Source organism: Pelophylax lessonae (assembly GCF_965119305.1).
Source record: "Pelophylax lessonae genome assembly, chromosome: 8".
NCBI lineage: Eukaryota > Metazoa > Chordata > Amphibia > Anura > Ranidae > Pelophylax > Pelophylax lessonae.
The window spans coordinates 181,661,899-181,678,681 of NC_138775.1; the positions used below are offsets into that span (position 1 = coordinate 181,661,899).

General features: G+C 41.4%; 1 protein-coding gene across 1 annotated transcript in view; it reads right to left on the bottom strand.

Moving 5' to 3' along the window:
* The window catches only part of SOAT1 (sterol O-acyltransferase 1), an 89,968-nt gene that overhangs the window by 16,026 nt on the left and 57,159 nt on the right, over positions 1-16,783 (bottom strand). The window contains exons 7-11 of the mRNA XM_082264887.1: positions 9,879-10,158; positions 8,280-8,358; positions 6,516-6,597; positions 6,234-6,279; positions 332-461 (exon numbers count right to left, since the gene is read on the bottom strand). Of these exons, the coding sequence (XP_082121013.1) occupies positions 332-461; positions 6,234-6,279; positions 6,516-6,597; positions 8,280-8,358; positions 9,879-10,158 (617 nt within the window). The remainder of the gene's footprint in view (positions 1-331; positions 462-6,233; positions 6,280-6,515; positions 6,598-8,279; positions 8,359-9,878; positions 10,159-16,783) is intronic.

Sequence of the window (16,783 nt, forward strand, 5' to 3'; positions counted from 1 at the left end):
GGAGGATAGCACTGCTCTAAAGAGGAAAAAAAAGCCTGAAAGAAAACTATTGCAGCCAATACATCCAAGCACTGGTAAGTTGAAAATGTTTTATATTTTTTTTTAATGTGGACATGCTTGAATTAGCACAGTATAGCAGAAAGCAATGACAATGTGCACAGTTTTGTAACTTATGGCAGTTTACTGAGGAGAGAGACAGGAAAACTGGTTGCTATGGGTAACTGAAATTCACATATGGTTACTTGCTTTATTTAAAATCGGCACAAATAAAATAAGCAAAATAGGCAAACAATACAATTAACTGCAAAAATGATAGGTGGCTGAAACATACCTGGCAGGATAGAGTTGAAAATACAGAGGACAAGAACCTTTAGGCTAAAAGGCTCCTGGCTCATGTTGTGGAAAAGTGGAATGCAGAGTCGGACAAAGACGTAGTAAGCATAAAAGAGGCAGCCAAGCACCTAAACAAAAGAATAAAGGAAAATATGCTAATGACAAAACAATTTTAACTAGGATACCATGTGATATTCAGGCCCGGAGCGCATTTACAAAAAGAAAAAAAAAAAATACATCAATTGCCTACGTATTTCCAGCTAGCTGTAAATATTCAGTAGTACCCAAAAATCATACATATTCTACAATAAAAAAGGTAGCAATATAAGGCAACATAGCATTGCAACATAGCATTGTAAAACTAAGAGCCCTATTAATGTTAAGAGGGCATGTATGTATATTCCACATCATGCCAAATCATGTTGTATATGTATGTAAAAAAAAAAAAGAAAAAAAAATGGCTGGAGTTCCATTTCAAAGTTTTGAATAGAGCTAGGTAGGGTTAAAATGTCAAGTCTGATTCTTATTGCTGTCTGTGTCCCAAATGGGAAGATCTTCCACTACTCTACGGATACATGCCAATGAGGTAATCTGTAATTTTAAATAGAGAGACCAAGGAGGATGCCATGATCTGAATATAAAACTTTTTCCGTCCGAATATTTTTCACAGCGGTTTTCACTGAAGAAAAGGTAACCTCTGCTTACGAACCATATGCCTAGTTGAATTGCCTGGGTTAACACATTTTTTCTAATTAACCATCTTAAACAAGAAAAAACAATAAAGCTACATCAAGAATGCCTATTACCTTAATAGGTTTGCTGAAAGAACAACAGTGGATATTTTACATTAATTGTGGAATTTCATACCCAGATTCAAGTTTAATAAACACAGAGAACAACTTGGATCAAAGCCCTATAGTATAACTAAAGAAATCACAAAATTATTCTCATTATAAAAATGGAATTTCTAGCCAATATGGAAATCCTACCCTAATATACTAGCAATTACCCAATTTAACCATCAGCTGGCTCAGAAAAAATACCTTTGAGACACATGAAAGCTGGGGGTTGGGGGATGCCTTTCCATGTTGGTACACAGAGGGCAAAGAAAGAGATGAGATTTGAAACCAGTCGCTCAGTAAATGGTCTACTGCAAAGCTTGATCTAAAAAAATGTTTTAATAATACAAAAACTTGCAGTTGCCCCTAAAGTTATCCTTTAAAGAAATCCTCATCCTGATTAAAAAAAAAAAGTTGGTACTGCAGTGTCCTCTTCCTAGAATAGCACCTATCCACTACCTGCATGTTAGTGAATTCCCATTAATGATCATGGTGCCAGTGCTGGAATAGCTAATGACTGCTTTGTTTTATCTTGGGAATTCCTGATGTCGATGGGAGTGACTGCCCACATCCCCCTGGCATCAAGACCCCATTCCAGCATACTATTGAATAGGGCCAAAACAACTAACTGATTAATCAACAGCTAATCTATTATGAAAATAGTTGTCAACTATTTTCACAATCGATTCGTTGGCCTGCATACAGAATGCATTATTTATTTACATATTTGGAAATACAGTGAAGCACACATACAGCTCAGTACACCGTCAATACATGTCAAAAGACACAGTGCAGCACACATACAGCTCAGTATGCCATCCATACATGTCAGTACATCCCTGAGAACTTGTGATGTGTGAGGCACAAAGCATCATGGGACATGTAGTCAGGGGCAGGAAGTGATCGGTCCTAAAGGCAGAAGTTTTTTTACCTTGCTATAGGGTACTTTGACGCTTGCTATTGGGGCGATCTAAAGGCTGGAGGAGCCAGAAGCGTCGGTGGGGGACCTCAGAAGAGGAGAATAAAAGCTGCTTGTTGTTATTTTGCATTTTTTAATTTGCCCAATAAAAAATTGGCCAAAAAAAAAAAAAAATGCATAAATTATACAAAATGCAAATCGCAGCAAAATCACGAGCACAAAATGCACCACAAAAAGCACTACAAAAAAAAACAGATCAAAAGCAAACTGCACAGGGGTGAACTGAGCCTAAGGCTCCTTTCACACACTCCGTCCGCTGGACGGAGTCCGTTTTTCTCACGGGGGATTGAGCCGCCGATCCCCCGCTGAGCAGCAGGAGGACAGCTGCGTCTCCGTGCTGTGTGTGGAGACACAGCTGTCAGTTCCCCATGCATCTCTATGGGGGAAAATCGGATGGGAACCGACCGTCGGTCCGTTCTCATCCGATGCTATCCGATCCGCTGGACAGATGGAAAATAGGGTTTCCATCCGTCCAGATTTGACGGATCGGATCGGATGTCAGCGGACATGTCTCCGCTGACATCCGATGCCCCATAGGAATGCATGGGGGGACCGTTCAGATCCGCCAAAAAAACGGACAGGCTGATCTGAACGGTCCGCCTGTGTGAAAGGGGCCTTATGCTGGCCATACATTTATCGATTTTCGCACGAGAATATTCATACAAAAATTTTTTGTACATTTGCCAAATGAAAGAATGTCGTTTTAAAAATTTCACTTGCTTTTAACATTCAGTTTTAAAATGGAATGTAATTTCTGACTGAAAAGCACATACACTTTCTGAAAATTCCTTTGACCAAGAAGTTTTCTATTCTGCTCCTTTGAAGTTTCCCGTCGTTGTGGTCAAACCCATCGATTTGACCCCACTAATGATTAGAAAATCGAACAAACAATCTTAAAAAAGGAAAGCTTTTTGAAAGACATTGTTTTTGTATGGCCAGCATAAGTGACAGCAGGTGCAGGTACGACTCCCTATGACAAGGGAGTCTGTCATACACAATATATTAAAGTACTGACTGAAAATCGGCAGAACATTTTTTTTTTTTCTTTAAATTAAAGTCTGATGATATTTACCAGATTTAACCTCTAATAGTATATACAGTATATCTCTTCTGTGTTATTGTCAGACTGGATTAGAGATTTTGCTCCCTAACCATATAGTTGGTTATTTATATTTACCACTGTATATAGATATTTAAGAATAAATTGTTCTTTTTTTTTAAACTTTCCATATTAACTAAATTATACACCACACTTTTTTTTTTTAAAAGTTATTATCCGATTAATCGAAAAACAATAAAATCAGCCAACTAATCGATTATGAAAAAATTAGTTAGTTGCAGCCCTACTACTGAAGCAGAGAAAAAAATGTACGCTCAGTACAGGTTACAAACAAGTAAGAGCCCTTTCACACTGAGGCACTTGGAAACTGCCATAAAACGCTGAGCGCTTTTGTGGTGTTTTTGTGGAGTTTTTCAGGTGCTTCCTATTCATTTCAATAGAGAGGGGCATTTTTGAGACACTTTTTTTTTTGAGACGCTTTTTTTAGCGCTCCAAAAGATAGGATTTTTTTTTTCACTGCCCCACCAGCGCACTGCCCCATTGATTTTAATAGGGAATAGGTTTTTGTGAGCTTTTAATTCGCTTTTTTTTTTTTTTTAGCGCCGAAAGTGCTTGAAAAGCTCCTCCGTGTGAAAGGGCTCCTATAGGCGATTCACACAATGTTGTGCAGCTTTCCCAGCCAAAGAAAATTGTGAACCCACAAATCAATTTATTACTTCTACCATTTAACGGGAAGCTATTTTTTATAGTTCAGTTATAGTTCAGTTCTGCTTGAATACAGAAAGGGGCCATAAAAAAAATAAATAAATAAAAAATAAAAAGGTCAGCAGCATGGTATATCAAATATAAAAGGTCTTCTTTATTTCAATCCATAAAGCAGATGAACAATACAAAAATGTAGACATGTAGTAGCCCAGCATTTGGAGAAAGATATATAATAGATAGATACTCAGCAATATGCCTATATATATATATATATAGTAGCGCAAACTTGTCAAGAAGCAAGTGCCAAAAAAATACTGTGCCCACTGCACAAAAGTCCGAAATGCAATAGATGTCACATAGGCAGCAGGAAAAAGTTCAGAAATGACTCAAACAGTCCATAATCCTTCACTCTATCTCCTGGGATGATAATGTACAAAGACGTGTTTCTCAAAAGGATCACCACCACCACCGTGCTCCAAGGGGGGAGGAGAATTGCCCACTCACCAGATGCTGTAGCCCAACCCACTTTCGTGTTTGAGCATTCAGGCTTATAATGATGGTCACTGGTCCAGAGTATCCACAACAGGAATCGCACCAGCGCAGTCAAAAAAAGCTCAGCAGCATATGGGGAGGAGAGAACATAATCCCAATAGCGTGATACCGTTTAAAAGGGTTTTATTAAATAAAAATAAAACATAAGGTAACACACTCACATGTCTTGTATGTCATCAAACGCAAAAAAACAGTCACGAATAGGGGAGGGATGCCCTTCGGGAGATGATGTCCAGGCTCCACGCCGTGGACGCCGCGCCTTCTGGGTAATCCGAACTCCTCTTACACAGCCTGGTTACACCGCCTGGTCACGCCCCGACGCGTTTCGTGATTTCCACTTCTTCCCCGGGAGCGTAACCACGGCGGCTTGGCGGTAACCTTAAATACCCATGCCCATCAACCCACAGGGCGGGGCCAGGGTTGACATCATCGGCCATTGGTGGTTGCTCAGGTGTGTCGACCAATCACAGACTAGATTTACAGGATCACTTCCTCTCAATTCACTAATCTCTATGGTACATTACCCTATAACCCGGAAGTAGGGTGGTGCCGAGGTTCACACCATCGGTTATTGGTGGATGCCTGTAGAATACTGGCCAATAGCAGGCTAAGACAGCACAGTAACCCTCCATCTCGCCACTATTCACTACAATGGGCCGTCCTACGACCCGGAAGTATAGCACACAGGAAGTTAATTGCACCCTTATGCTGAAAGCAAAAAGACACCAACCACTCAACCACCAATAGACCGATAGTATCCATACAAAATCGCTAGTGTATATACATACTTAAAACGCTGTAAATTACATCACTTTCCATTGGTAGTGACGATCGTGTTCTGACCAATCATAGTGATTCAGCTTTACGCCCAATCAGCTAAAACTTCCTCCTTAATTAACATATGACCCGGAACAATAATAGCACGGATTCCCGGCCAGATGTAAGGTCTCCATGACCCGGAAGAATAATAACATCGAGTCCCGGCCGGATGTATGGGCTCCACCCACCAGGAAGACCAAGAAGTTATTTATGTGTACTCAGTACACTATGCACAACAGCGCCATCTACCAATGGAAGTGTAACAATGTAAGGAAAATTTGTATGGAAGTTTAATCCATATACCAAAAATAACATAATAATGAACAAAAACATGTCACACCAGAAAAAAGAACACGAATCTATTGGAAACTAATAGGCAAAACTAAATATATAAATAAGTAAAATCATTAAAATATTTAAAATAACCCTAAGCCCATAACCAACGCTAGACAGCATGAGTCACAAGCCTAGGGACATTTGTGTGTGCGGACACTTTGGGGGATCACGGTCCTCCCAACGCACATCATCCAAAGATGAAAGATCAAATAACAAAAAAGTTCAAGTAAAAAATAATATAATATAGAGTTGGAAACTAAAATCAATGATCACTAATAAAACAATTTAAATCCAACTCTATATTTAATCCTATTGGTGAGTGGTCCTCATTTGAAGCGCTTGGGATAGCTTATACCTTTATTTGGTTTTCGTTGGGCATTTAAGCTGTCATATTATATAGTAGCCCAGCATTGTTCCCCTGGTTTATGGATTGAAAAAAAAAGAAGACCTTTTTATATTTGACATACTAGGCTGCCAGCCTGTTTTATGAAGGATTGTTAGGCAGTTGTTGCGGCTGTGGTCAGGCACAGATATTGTGTATACATAGGATTATAGACTGACGGGGTAGTAGCACCACACAAGGTTGCATATTATAGAAAGAGCCATTTACCTGAAGAAATTTGGTTGCAACATAGCCCCACCTTATGGATGGATTCCTGAAAGGTAAGAAGCAAAAATCAAGCTCAATAAATGTATAGGAACAATGCTATATATTTACTACATAGTATAAAAAATTATGTAACTGAAAAAACTACAACCACAGACAGTGCACATCTCAATACAAAATGCTTTGTTGTTTGTAGGCAAAAGGTTATCACATAAGGGTCACCGTTGCTACTTTTAGACAAAGGTCACAGAGTGCAGCTAAACAGAACAAAGTTGGGAAATTTACCTTGGATAGCTGTCTCTGTAGATCAGAGTTGGAGCAAACAGGAAATACAGGTATTGTGTAACTTGTGGGACTGGAGCAACAGCTAAATTGGAAGGAGACAAAAAAAATATTGACACAGCTCCTATACTGGTCAACAAGAGGAGAAGAGCGGTTCTTCATACAAAGCATATAACACAGGCATGTCAAATGCAATGACACTAAAGGCTAAATATGATAATACCTGACATTTTAGTGCGCAGATTATGGCATGTAGTGCAATTTTATAACAGTAACCCCTCCACTATTCTTCCTTGCAAACAAACCCCCCTATTTATAACCTGCAATTTCCCACTAATCCTCACCATTTCACTAACCCTCCCTGTAACCCCAACCATCCCACTATCTGTTAACCTAGGGCCTTAATCATACCATCCCTTCCCGGCGACCCCAAGGCCCCCTCGCACTAACCCCTTGTGGAACCCTAAAACACAATTTTTCCATGTAAAACTAACCTTTAAACCAACTCTCCCTGTATCCCTAAAGGCCCGTACACACGTACCGATCGTCGGCATACAAACGTCGGTGGACGAAGGATCTGCCGATTGTACGCGTGTTAGTATGGTGCCTCCGACAGATGTCTGCGCACAATCCGCGGACAAAAGTCTTTCGTGCAAACATGAAAATATTTGTATGCCGACACCAGAACGGACGATTGTTCGCCTGTCAGTACACAATTCGGCCGACAGACCGCAGATTTGCAAGACTGGGCATGCTCAGAAAATAGAAAACACAGGGAAAGTTAACCATTACATGACATCACTTCTGCAGTCGGCGGACAAAATTCTTGTGCTGTCCTTGTGCTGTCTTTGCACTTTTCAGCAGACACCGACATCCCGGGGAGAAAAGAGGAACATTTGTAAGCCGACCATCGGTACGTGTGTACGGGGCATAACACAGTTTCCACCACTATCTCTCCCTGTAACCTTAGGGGTGACCAAACATTTTTTAATTTGATTGTACAACCTCCTCTACCATCAACTATGTAATGCAAGGAGCTGCCTTTGACAGAAATTGAATGGACTGTTGTATGGATTGTATCCTCCTATTGCAGCTTTTGGCAATATACATTCAGATTGTATAGTGTATGGCCAAGCTTAACCCATTCACAATTTCTCTCTGTAATAGGCATACCAACACTTCCTGGTAGCCCTCAAGCCCTGTCTGTTGCATCCTCTGGTGAAAGATACCAAAGTCCAAGAACAGGGTATTACAAGAAAAAGTTGCATTAATTCATCCAAGGGCAATGCTTATGAGACTAAAAAATTGCTACCAGGTTTGGAAATTAGTACAATTATAAAGTAATATTTAAAATAAAAATGTCAATGTTTACTATCTGGTTTTGTCTAAAAATATTTGCAAATTAAACAATTTTATCTCTGACTTTACTCATTAAACTTTGAAATGAGGATAGGAAGCATCTACAATAAAAAGTAACTAATATGATTAGTTATTTAATTGCCCAGAGAGCAAAAGATAAATCCTGATTTGTCACATTGTGTGATCTCTAATATTTTGTTCCTTTTCTTTATTTCTTTAAAATGTTTGTTTTAATTCTCCAACAACGGTTTTCTCCAGGTTTATCCTTTTTTTTCTCAAGCTGTAAGAAAAGCAGGCTAAGAAGGTCTCTAACTTTAGACCCTAGATGATCCAGGTTTATCTTTTTTTACCAAGCTATAAGAAAAGCAGGATAAGAAGGTCTAACTGTAGACACTGGATGTTACTCACATGTCTTCTCCTTGGCGAAAGAGAAGATCCGAGGGATATTTTCTCTGATGAATGAGTGCGATTTCATTATCAGCCGAATCTGAGAAGACATTAGAAGTAAATTAACTTTCTAACAATTCTTTTCAAGTATTAGATCTTTAAAACGTGTCATGAGGAAAAAAAATAAAAAATGTTGGCAGCTATTAAACACTTTCTGAAATTTTTTATTGTTCCAGCTGTCATGATCATGCTCTCGTTTCAATAAGTTTCAAGTCAATTGCCTGAAACAAGTATGAAGATCAGGCCTCTTACTTTAATGGCTGCTATTTACTATGAGTCAGTATTAAAAACTCAGCAGCTAGCTGCATGACAGGTAGACAACTAGCATTCTTAGGAAGAGGTCAGCAGTTCCAGCCCCCTTTTACTCTCAAAACGGGACATGAAAATGTAGTCTGAAGTACACATTTAAAAATTCTTAGATGTTTACAACATGCTCTACTGCCTCTCCATTTACCCACTGAGAGTGAGGAAAAAAGACTCGGGTAGGTTGCAAGTCACTCTAGTTGGGAATAGTGAAGGATTCTCAACCTAACCCCATGTGGCAACCCCAGGGCAAATCCGCAAACACCAATGCTGCCACATACCAGGTAATTTCTGGGCTCCTGGTATAACAGGTTATTCTTACCTGCTCTGTGCAATCGTTTTTCAAAGAGCAGCCATGTTAATCCTCTTCTGGGGTCCTGCACCGGTACTCCTGGCTCCTTCTGCCTTTGAGTACCCCTCCCAGTTAGCCACTTGCTGGGGGGTGGGGGTAATCGTGCAGGCTCGCTTCTGAGCCGCAATGTGACACACACACAGTGCGGCAGGGCCCCGCCCCCTGCTCCATCACTGGAATTGATTGACAGAAGCAGAAGCCAATGGCTCCAGTGAGGAGGGAGAGAGCGAGAGAGCAGCGCTGCAGCTCTCAGATATGGTGCTGGGCTAAAATCAGGCTCAAATAAGTATTTAGGGGGGCTGGGGGCATAAAGCTGCACCTAAAAGGTTTTTTTACAATGATGCAGAGAATGCATTAATGTAAAAACCTTTAGCCTTTACAACCACTTTAAAGAGATTTTTTTTTTTTTTTTTTTTATCAGCAAAAGCATAAGCTTGCTTTAACAAACATGTTTGGGGGTATATTCAGCCACAAATGATATGTTCATTTCAAGAATGGCTTCTTTATTAAGCATTATGCTAAACTTTTGTTTACAATCACAGTTTTAAACAGGATAGGTACATAATATAGTATATAATAAAATAAACATTTGATTGTTTCACATGATGTAGGATGTAGATTTATTGGCCGAAAAAAAAAACTTTTCTACACAAGTAGGAGGAGAGCACGAACAGAAGAAAAAGGAAATCTAAAAAAGAAAATCAGGGTGCAAAACCTAAGAATCAAATGAGCAACACTTCGGGGGAGACTTACTAAAACTGGTGCACACAGAATTTGGCGATAACCAATCACCTTGTTCAATTAAGCTTGGACAAATAAACCTAGAAGAGGATTGGTTACTATGCACAGCTGTATGAACCAGTTTTAGTAAATCTCCCCCATTAAGTTGTAGTAAACAAAATTACCTGTTCCAAAATGACAACGAACCGGGATGCTGGGGGTAAGTTGTGCTGCAGAACTATGTATGCTGGACAGAATCCAAGACCCATCTGGAATGTCATATATAAGGATGCATAAAACAAAGTGCGGAGTTTGCGATGAGAAGAGGTCTTGTATCCCTGGGCCCACATCGACAAAAGTACATATGGAATGATCAATGTGCTCAAGAACATGCATAACCATGTAGAGAAAACAATTGGGAATTTTCCAAAGGCGTATTCCAAGAGATCAAACTCCAGGACAAGTCTAAAAGACAAAGGCAGAAGGGGGAAAAAAAAAGGATTATAAACTGATTCCGCAAACCGCTTCACCTAGCTTTTCTAAACGCTTTCTAACAGGTGTTAAAGTGGTTATAAAGCAGTGTTTCTCAACCTTGTTTCAATCAAGGCACCCTTTAAAAATTATGGACAGTCTCAAGGCACCCCATTCTAAAATGTAAAAGCTATTCCAAGAGTTCTACATGACTCAGCAACATCCACAAGTCCATGTAGGACACCCAACGTTAGAGGTGATTTATTCTTCCAAATCAAACACACTTTTGCAAACTGGTACTGACTAGTATTCAAATGTTACTCTTCTCCCTCAGTTTTTCTCCATCACTCTGCTATTGTGACCCTAACGCTGATAAGAGGGGCAAGAGTCACTGCTCTCGGGCACATCGCTGGATCGAGGCCTGGCTCAGGTAAGTATAAAGGGGGGTTTGGTCAGCACACAGAGGGTTTTTACCCTATTGTAGAGAATGCATTAAGGTGCAAACCTTCTAATTTTAGAACAACTTTAACCACTTAAGCCCCGGAGGATTTGGCTGCTAAAAGACCAGGGGGTTTTTTGCGATTTTTTACTGCGTGACTTTGACGGACAATTGCGCGGTCGTGCAACGCTGTGCCTAAACGAATTTCACGTCCTTTTTTTCCCACAAACAGAGCTTTTTTTTGGGTGGTATTTGATCACCTGTGCGATTTTTTGATCATGCGCTATAAACAAAAAAAGAGCGTAATTTTTGCAAAAATAACAATATTTTTCACATTTTTTTATATGAAATTCCCCCCAAAAAATGTAAAAATCAAAATTTTTTAACATTTTCGGCCAAATTGTTTTACGCTACATATGTTTGGTAAAAAAAAAAAAAAAAAAAAAAAAAAAAAAAATCGCAAAAAGCGTATTTTGATTGGTTTGCACAAAAGTTATCGCGTTTACTAACAAAGGGAAAGATTGTCATTTTTGGTGTTTTTTTTTTTTTAACGAGTAATGGCGGCGATCTGCGATTTTTTTTGCGGTACTGTGACATTGCGGCGGACAGATCGGACCCTTGACTGACATTTTTGACACTTTTGGGGGTACCAGTGACATTACTGCAGTAATCAGTGCTATATATATGCACTGTTACTGCAAAAATGACACTGGCAGGGAAGGGGTTAACTTTATTGGACAGGGAGGGGTTAAGTGTGTCCTAGGGGCGTGTTTCTAACTGTGCAGGGACATGGCTATTGGTGTAAAAGCAAAGATAAACGGTTCTACATAGTAGAACCGTCAGATCTTCATTTTTACACCAGGGAGAATGACGGGCGGCTTGTTTACATAAGCCGCTCCGCCTTTCTCCCTTCACAGGAGCGATCGTAGTGTGACCGGCGGACATCGAGTCTGCCGGACACACGCACTGACTTGTCTGAACGAGCCGCGGTGGGCGCGCGCCCGCCCGCAATAGGCTCGTAAGTCAGTGACAGGCGAGTGACGTATCCATACGTCACTCTGCCTGGCCGGGGCTGACCGCCGCAGTATATAGTCGTGCGGCGGTCGGCAACCGGTTAAAGTAAAAAACCTGTGTGCAGCAGCCCCCCCATTTATACTTGCCGGAGCCTGATCTTATTCCAGCTCAGTGCCCAACAGCAGCAGCTCTCTACATTTGCACTGGACGCTGAGGCAGAGCACATATGACTGACATGTTTATTATGAAGAAAATCCTTTAGAAACAGAAGTCATCAACTCTGCCTACTGCTTGCCCTTAATGCTGCCCATCCCTCATCCAGTGCTATTGCTGCCGTGCAGGAGGTGAAAGGAGGCAGAGTTCAAGATAAGCCTATGCTAGTTTTATGGAAAATACATTTATTTTGCAAAGGATTATACAACTGTACTAAAATATAAAATTGCACTAAGGCTCCATATACACGGGACGCTGGAAATGGCCGTTTAGGAGCAGTTGGGCGTTTTTTTCAGAAGCCCCTGAACCCATCTACATTTTATCTTATCTGTCCATGTACACCAGGTCGTTTACAGTCATTTGCAGGCAGTTGCGTTCAGGGACTTTTTTTAGAACGCAATTATTTGCGTTTGAACGTGTGTTTCCCGGCGTTTCAAACGCACAAACGCGTCCGAACGCGATGACCCGCGTTTAGCGTTCGCGTTTTTCCATTTTAAAGGGGAATCATTTTTTTGACCTCTAGGAACGGTTCTAAACGCAAACGCCCCTAAACGCCCGCTAAACGCGGGTACAAACGCGACTGAACGGACGTTTCAAACGTCCTAAAAATTCCAGCATTCAAAGGGACTTTTAACAACGTCCCGTGTACATGGAGCCTAAATGTTATTTTTGTGTTCGACTTCCATAAATCATAACTAGTGGGTTATATTGCCTCCTCCAGGAGTAGGACTAGGCAGAACAAAAACACCTGGCTACGCCCATGGGCCATCCTCAGCTGGTATATAACCCCCCCTCTCTGCTCTAGGTAATCAGTTTAGTAGCAAGCAATATTAGAAGTATCAGAACTCCATAGAGGGATGGGTGCTGTGACCGTCAACCTCAAAATGGATTTTATGGTAAGTACAAAAATCCTGTTTTCTCTTTCGTTCATCGACAGACACATCGCTCCATAAATCATAACTGAGGGGTGGGAAAAATAACCCAAGGCTAAACATAAGAGCCCTTAACCAGGACAAAGTAGCCTTAACCAGGTCACAGGAGCCCTGTCTGAAAAGTAAAAAGGTTTAAAACAATAAACACCCCTCAAGAGAGAACAGACCCTCTTAACAGCAGCCTGCAAAACTTTGGGGGCAAAAGAAGCATCCACAGATGCCAAAGTATCTACCTTCTAGAATTTTGTGAAGGTATGCAAGGACGACCCAAGTGGTCGCCTTGCAAACTTGCGATATTGAAGTCTAATGATGGAAGGCCCAAGAAGCACTCGCTGCCCCTGTAGAATGTGCCATGACAGGGAAAGGTGGAACCTGACCTTTAATGGAATAGGCCTAAGTCGCCGTTTGTCTGATCCATCTGTAGATGGTAGCCGAAGAAGCGGCCAGCCCTTTTCCTGGTCTGTCCGTAACCACAAAAAGTGAGTCTGCCCTCCGAAAAGTCTCCTCAGTAGCTGCCAGATACACCTGAATCGCATAAACCACATCCAAGGTATGCAAAGCAAATTCCTTGGGATGAGCCGGCTTTGGACACAAGATAGGCAACACAATGTCCTCATTGGAAGTCAGAGACAAACTTTGGGCAGGAATGATGGACAGGGACGAAGAACCACTTTATCCCTATGAACCACTAAATAGGGACTGCAACAGGATAATGCTGCCGATTCGGATACTCTGTGGGCCAAAGTAAATCGCCACCAATAATGTCTACTTTATCCCAGAAGATGACAAGGGAATCTTCCGAATATTCTCAAATGGAGGTTTCTGGAGAACCGAAAGCACTAAATTTAAAATCCCATGGTGGCAAAAGAGACCGTACAGGTGGAGCCACATGTCGAAACCCCTGAATGAAGATACAAACTAAACAGTGTGTGGCTAGGGGTCGCTGAAAGAAGACTGCCAGGGCAGACACCTGCCCCTTGATGGTACTCAAGGCCAACTTCTGATCAACGCCCTGTTGAGGAAAGGTTAGGATCCGAGCTACAGAAAAGGAATAGAGAATGAGCGCCAATCGACACCAAGAAATTTACGCTTTCCATGTAAGATGGTATATCTTGCTGGAAGACTACTTCCTCGCCTTCACCATAGTAGGGAATCGCTGATCCAGACCGGCTTTCTTTCCTTCAGTGCCTGGCTTTCAATAGCAAAGAGAAGGGTAAAAAAGCCGTGCTATGGTCACATAAACTAATAATTGAATAGCCAAAAAAATGGTTAACCTTGGCTAAATAAACAAAAGGCTGCCAGCACAAATGACATGATAAATCACTAAAAACGCATGGATATATAAGGTGCAGCGCCAAACAGTGAACAAATCTAGAAGAAAGCAGTAGCCTACAAATCTAGAGGAAACATACAGTGGGTACGGAAAGTATTCAGACCCCCCTTAAATTTTTCACTCTTTGTTATATTGCAGCCATTTGCTAAAATCATTTAAGTTCATTCTTCTTCCTCATGAATGTACACATAGCACCCCATACTGACAGAAAAACACAGAATTGTTGACATTGTTGCAGATTTATTAAAAAAGAAAAACTGAAATATCACATGGTCCTAAGTATTCAGACCCTTTGCTCAGTATTTAGTAGAAGCCCCCTTTTGATCTAATACAGCCAGGAGTCTTTTTGGGAAAGATGCAACAAGTCTTTCACACCTGGATTTGGGGATCCTCTGCCATTCCTCCTTGCAGATCCTCTCCAGTTCTGTCAGGTTGGATGGTAAACGTTGGTGGACAGCCATTTTTAGGTCTCCCCAGAGATGCTCAATTGGGTTTAAGTCAGGGCTCTGGCTGGGCCATTCAAGATCAGTCATGGAGTTGTTGTGAAGCCACTCCTTCGTTATTTTAGCTGTGTGCTTAGGGTCATTGTCTTTTTGGAAGGTAAACCTTCGGCCCAGTCTGAGGTCCAGAGCACTCTGGAGAAGGTTTTTGTCCAGGATATCCTTGTACTTGGCCGCATTCATCTTTCCCTCAATTGCAACCAGTCGTCCTGTCCTTGCAGCTGAAAAACACCCCCACAGCATGACGCTGCCACCACCATGCTTCACTGTTGGGACTGTATTGGACAGGTGATGAGCAGTGCCTGGTTTTCTCCACACATACCGCTTAGAATTAAGGCCAAAAAGTTCTATTTTGGTCTCATCACACCAGAGAATCTTATTTCTCACCATCTTGGAGTCCTTCAGGTGTTTTTTTTAGCAAACTCCATGCGGGCTTTCATGTGTCTTACACTGAGGAGAGGCTTCCGTCGGGCCACTCTGCCATAAAGCCCCGACTGGTGGAGAGCTGCAGTGATGGTTGACTTTCTACAACTTTCTCCCATCTCCTGACTGCATCTCTGGAGCTCAGCCACAGTGATCTTTGGGTTCTTCTTTACCTCTCTCACCAAGGCTCTTCTCCCCCGATAGCTCAGTTTGGCCGGACGGCCAGCTCTAGGAAGGGTTCTGGTCGTCCCAAACGTCTTCCATTTGAGGATTATGGAGGCAACTGTGCTCTTAGGAACCTTAAGTGCAGCAGAAATCTTTTTGTAACCTTGGCCAGATCTGTGCCTTGCCACAATTTTGTCTCTGAGCTCTTCAGGCAGTTCCTTTGACCTCATGATTCTCATTTGCTCTGACATGCATTGTGATCTGGAAGGTCTTATATAGACAGGTGTGTGGCTTTCCTAATCAAGTCCAATCAGTATAATCAAACACAGCTGGACTCAAATGAAGGTGTAGAACCATCTCAAGGATGATCAGAAGAAATGGAAAGCACCTGAGTTAAATATATGAGTGTCACAGCAAAGGGTCTGAATACTTAGGACCATGTGATATTTCAGTTTTTCTTTTTTAATAAATCTGCAACAATGTCAACAATTCTGTGTTTTTCTGTCAGTATGCGGTGCTATGTGTACATTCATGAGGAAGAAGAATGAACTTAAATGATTTTAGCAAATGGCTGCAATATAACAAAGAGTGAAAAATTTAAGGGGGTCTGAATACTTTCCGTACCCACTGTATGACTTAATGGGTGAAAAACAAATAAGACATTAGCAATTAAACATCCATGAGAGCCATAAAAATGGAGACAGTCCATCCGAGGTTAAAAAGGAATGATAAACCAATAAAGGTGATAGTAACCAGTCCCTTGGTAAACAGCTGGTAAACTGAAAAAAAGAAGAGATCCCAGCTGCCAAGGATGAGACCTAGTTTCACCGCTGTGCTATACATGGGTGTACTCTTACCGGAAGATGTGGACCCCCAAATGAATGAGTGGTCAGATGAGCCTGTGTATGTTAATACATAACCATCATCCGCAATCCTTGTTAGGCAATCTCACGTTCCACAGTGTTATCCAGGGCAAATGAGAATGATCCCTCGCCAAGGAGAACCCCCGAATGGTCAGGCAGATCTCAAGAAAATCTCTCAAGCAAAAAGAAGGAGAGAGGACTCCAAAAAGTGTAATATGTACAGGACGTTTATTAAAAGAAACAACAGCATAACAACTCACATGTCAATGGCTGAATACCGGCATGTAAACAATCAAAATGGCCACGGCGACATCCACGCAAGCACGCACACGCCGTGGCCATTTTGATTGTTTACATGCCGGTATTCAGCCATAGACATGTGAGTTGTTAGGATGTTTCTTTTAATAAACGTCCTGTACATATTACACGATTTGGAGTAACACTGTGGGACGCGAGATTGCCTCAAGGATTGCGGAAAAACATTTAGGGACTACAAAGGGTAATTTTGGTTGTTCCGTTCCTTACAGGAAAACCTGTCAAAATAAGGCACATAAGGAAATATCTTTGGAGTACGATGCGACTTGTGCGTACCAAACGACACAGCCACGTCCATGGCTACATCAGCCGCATTTTCTAGCTTTAAAGTCTCATGCACTGCGGTGATAAGTGCATCTACCAGCGGTTTTTCATTAGCTGCTGCAACCATGGAGGAATCATTCTCACTATCGGATGGATTA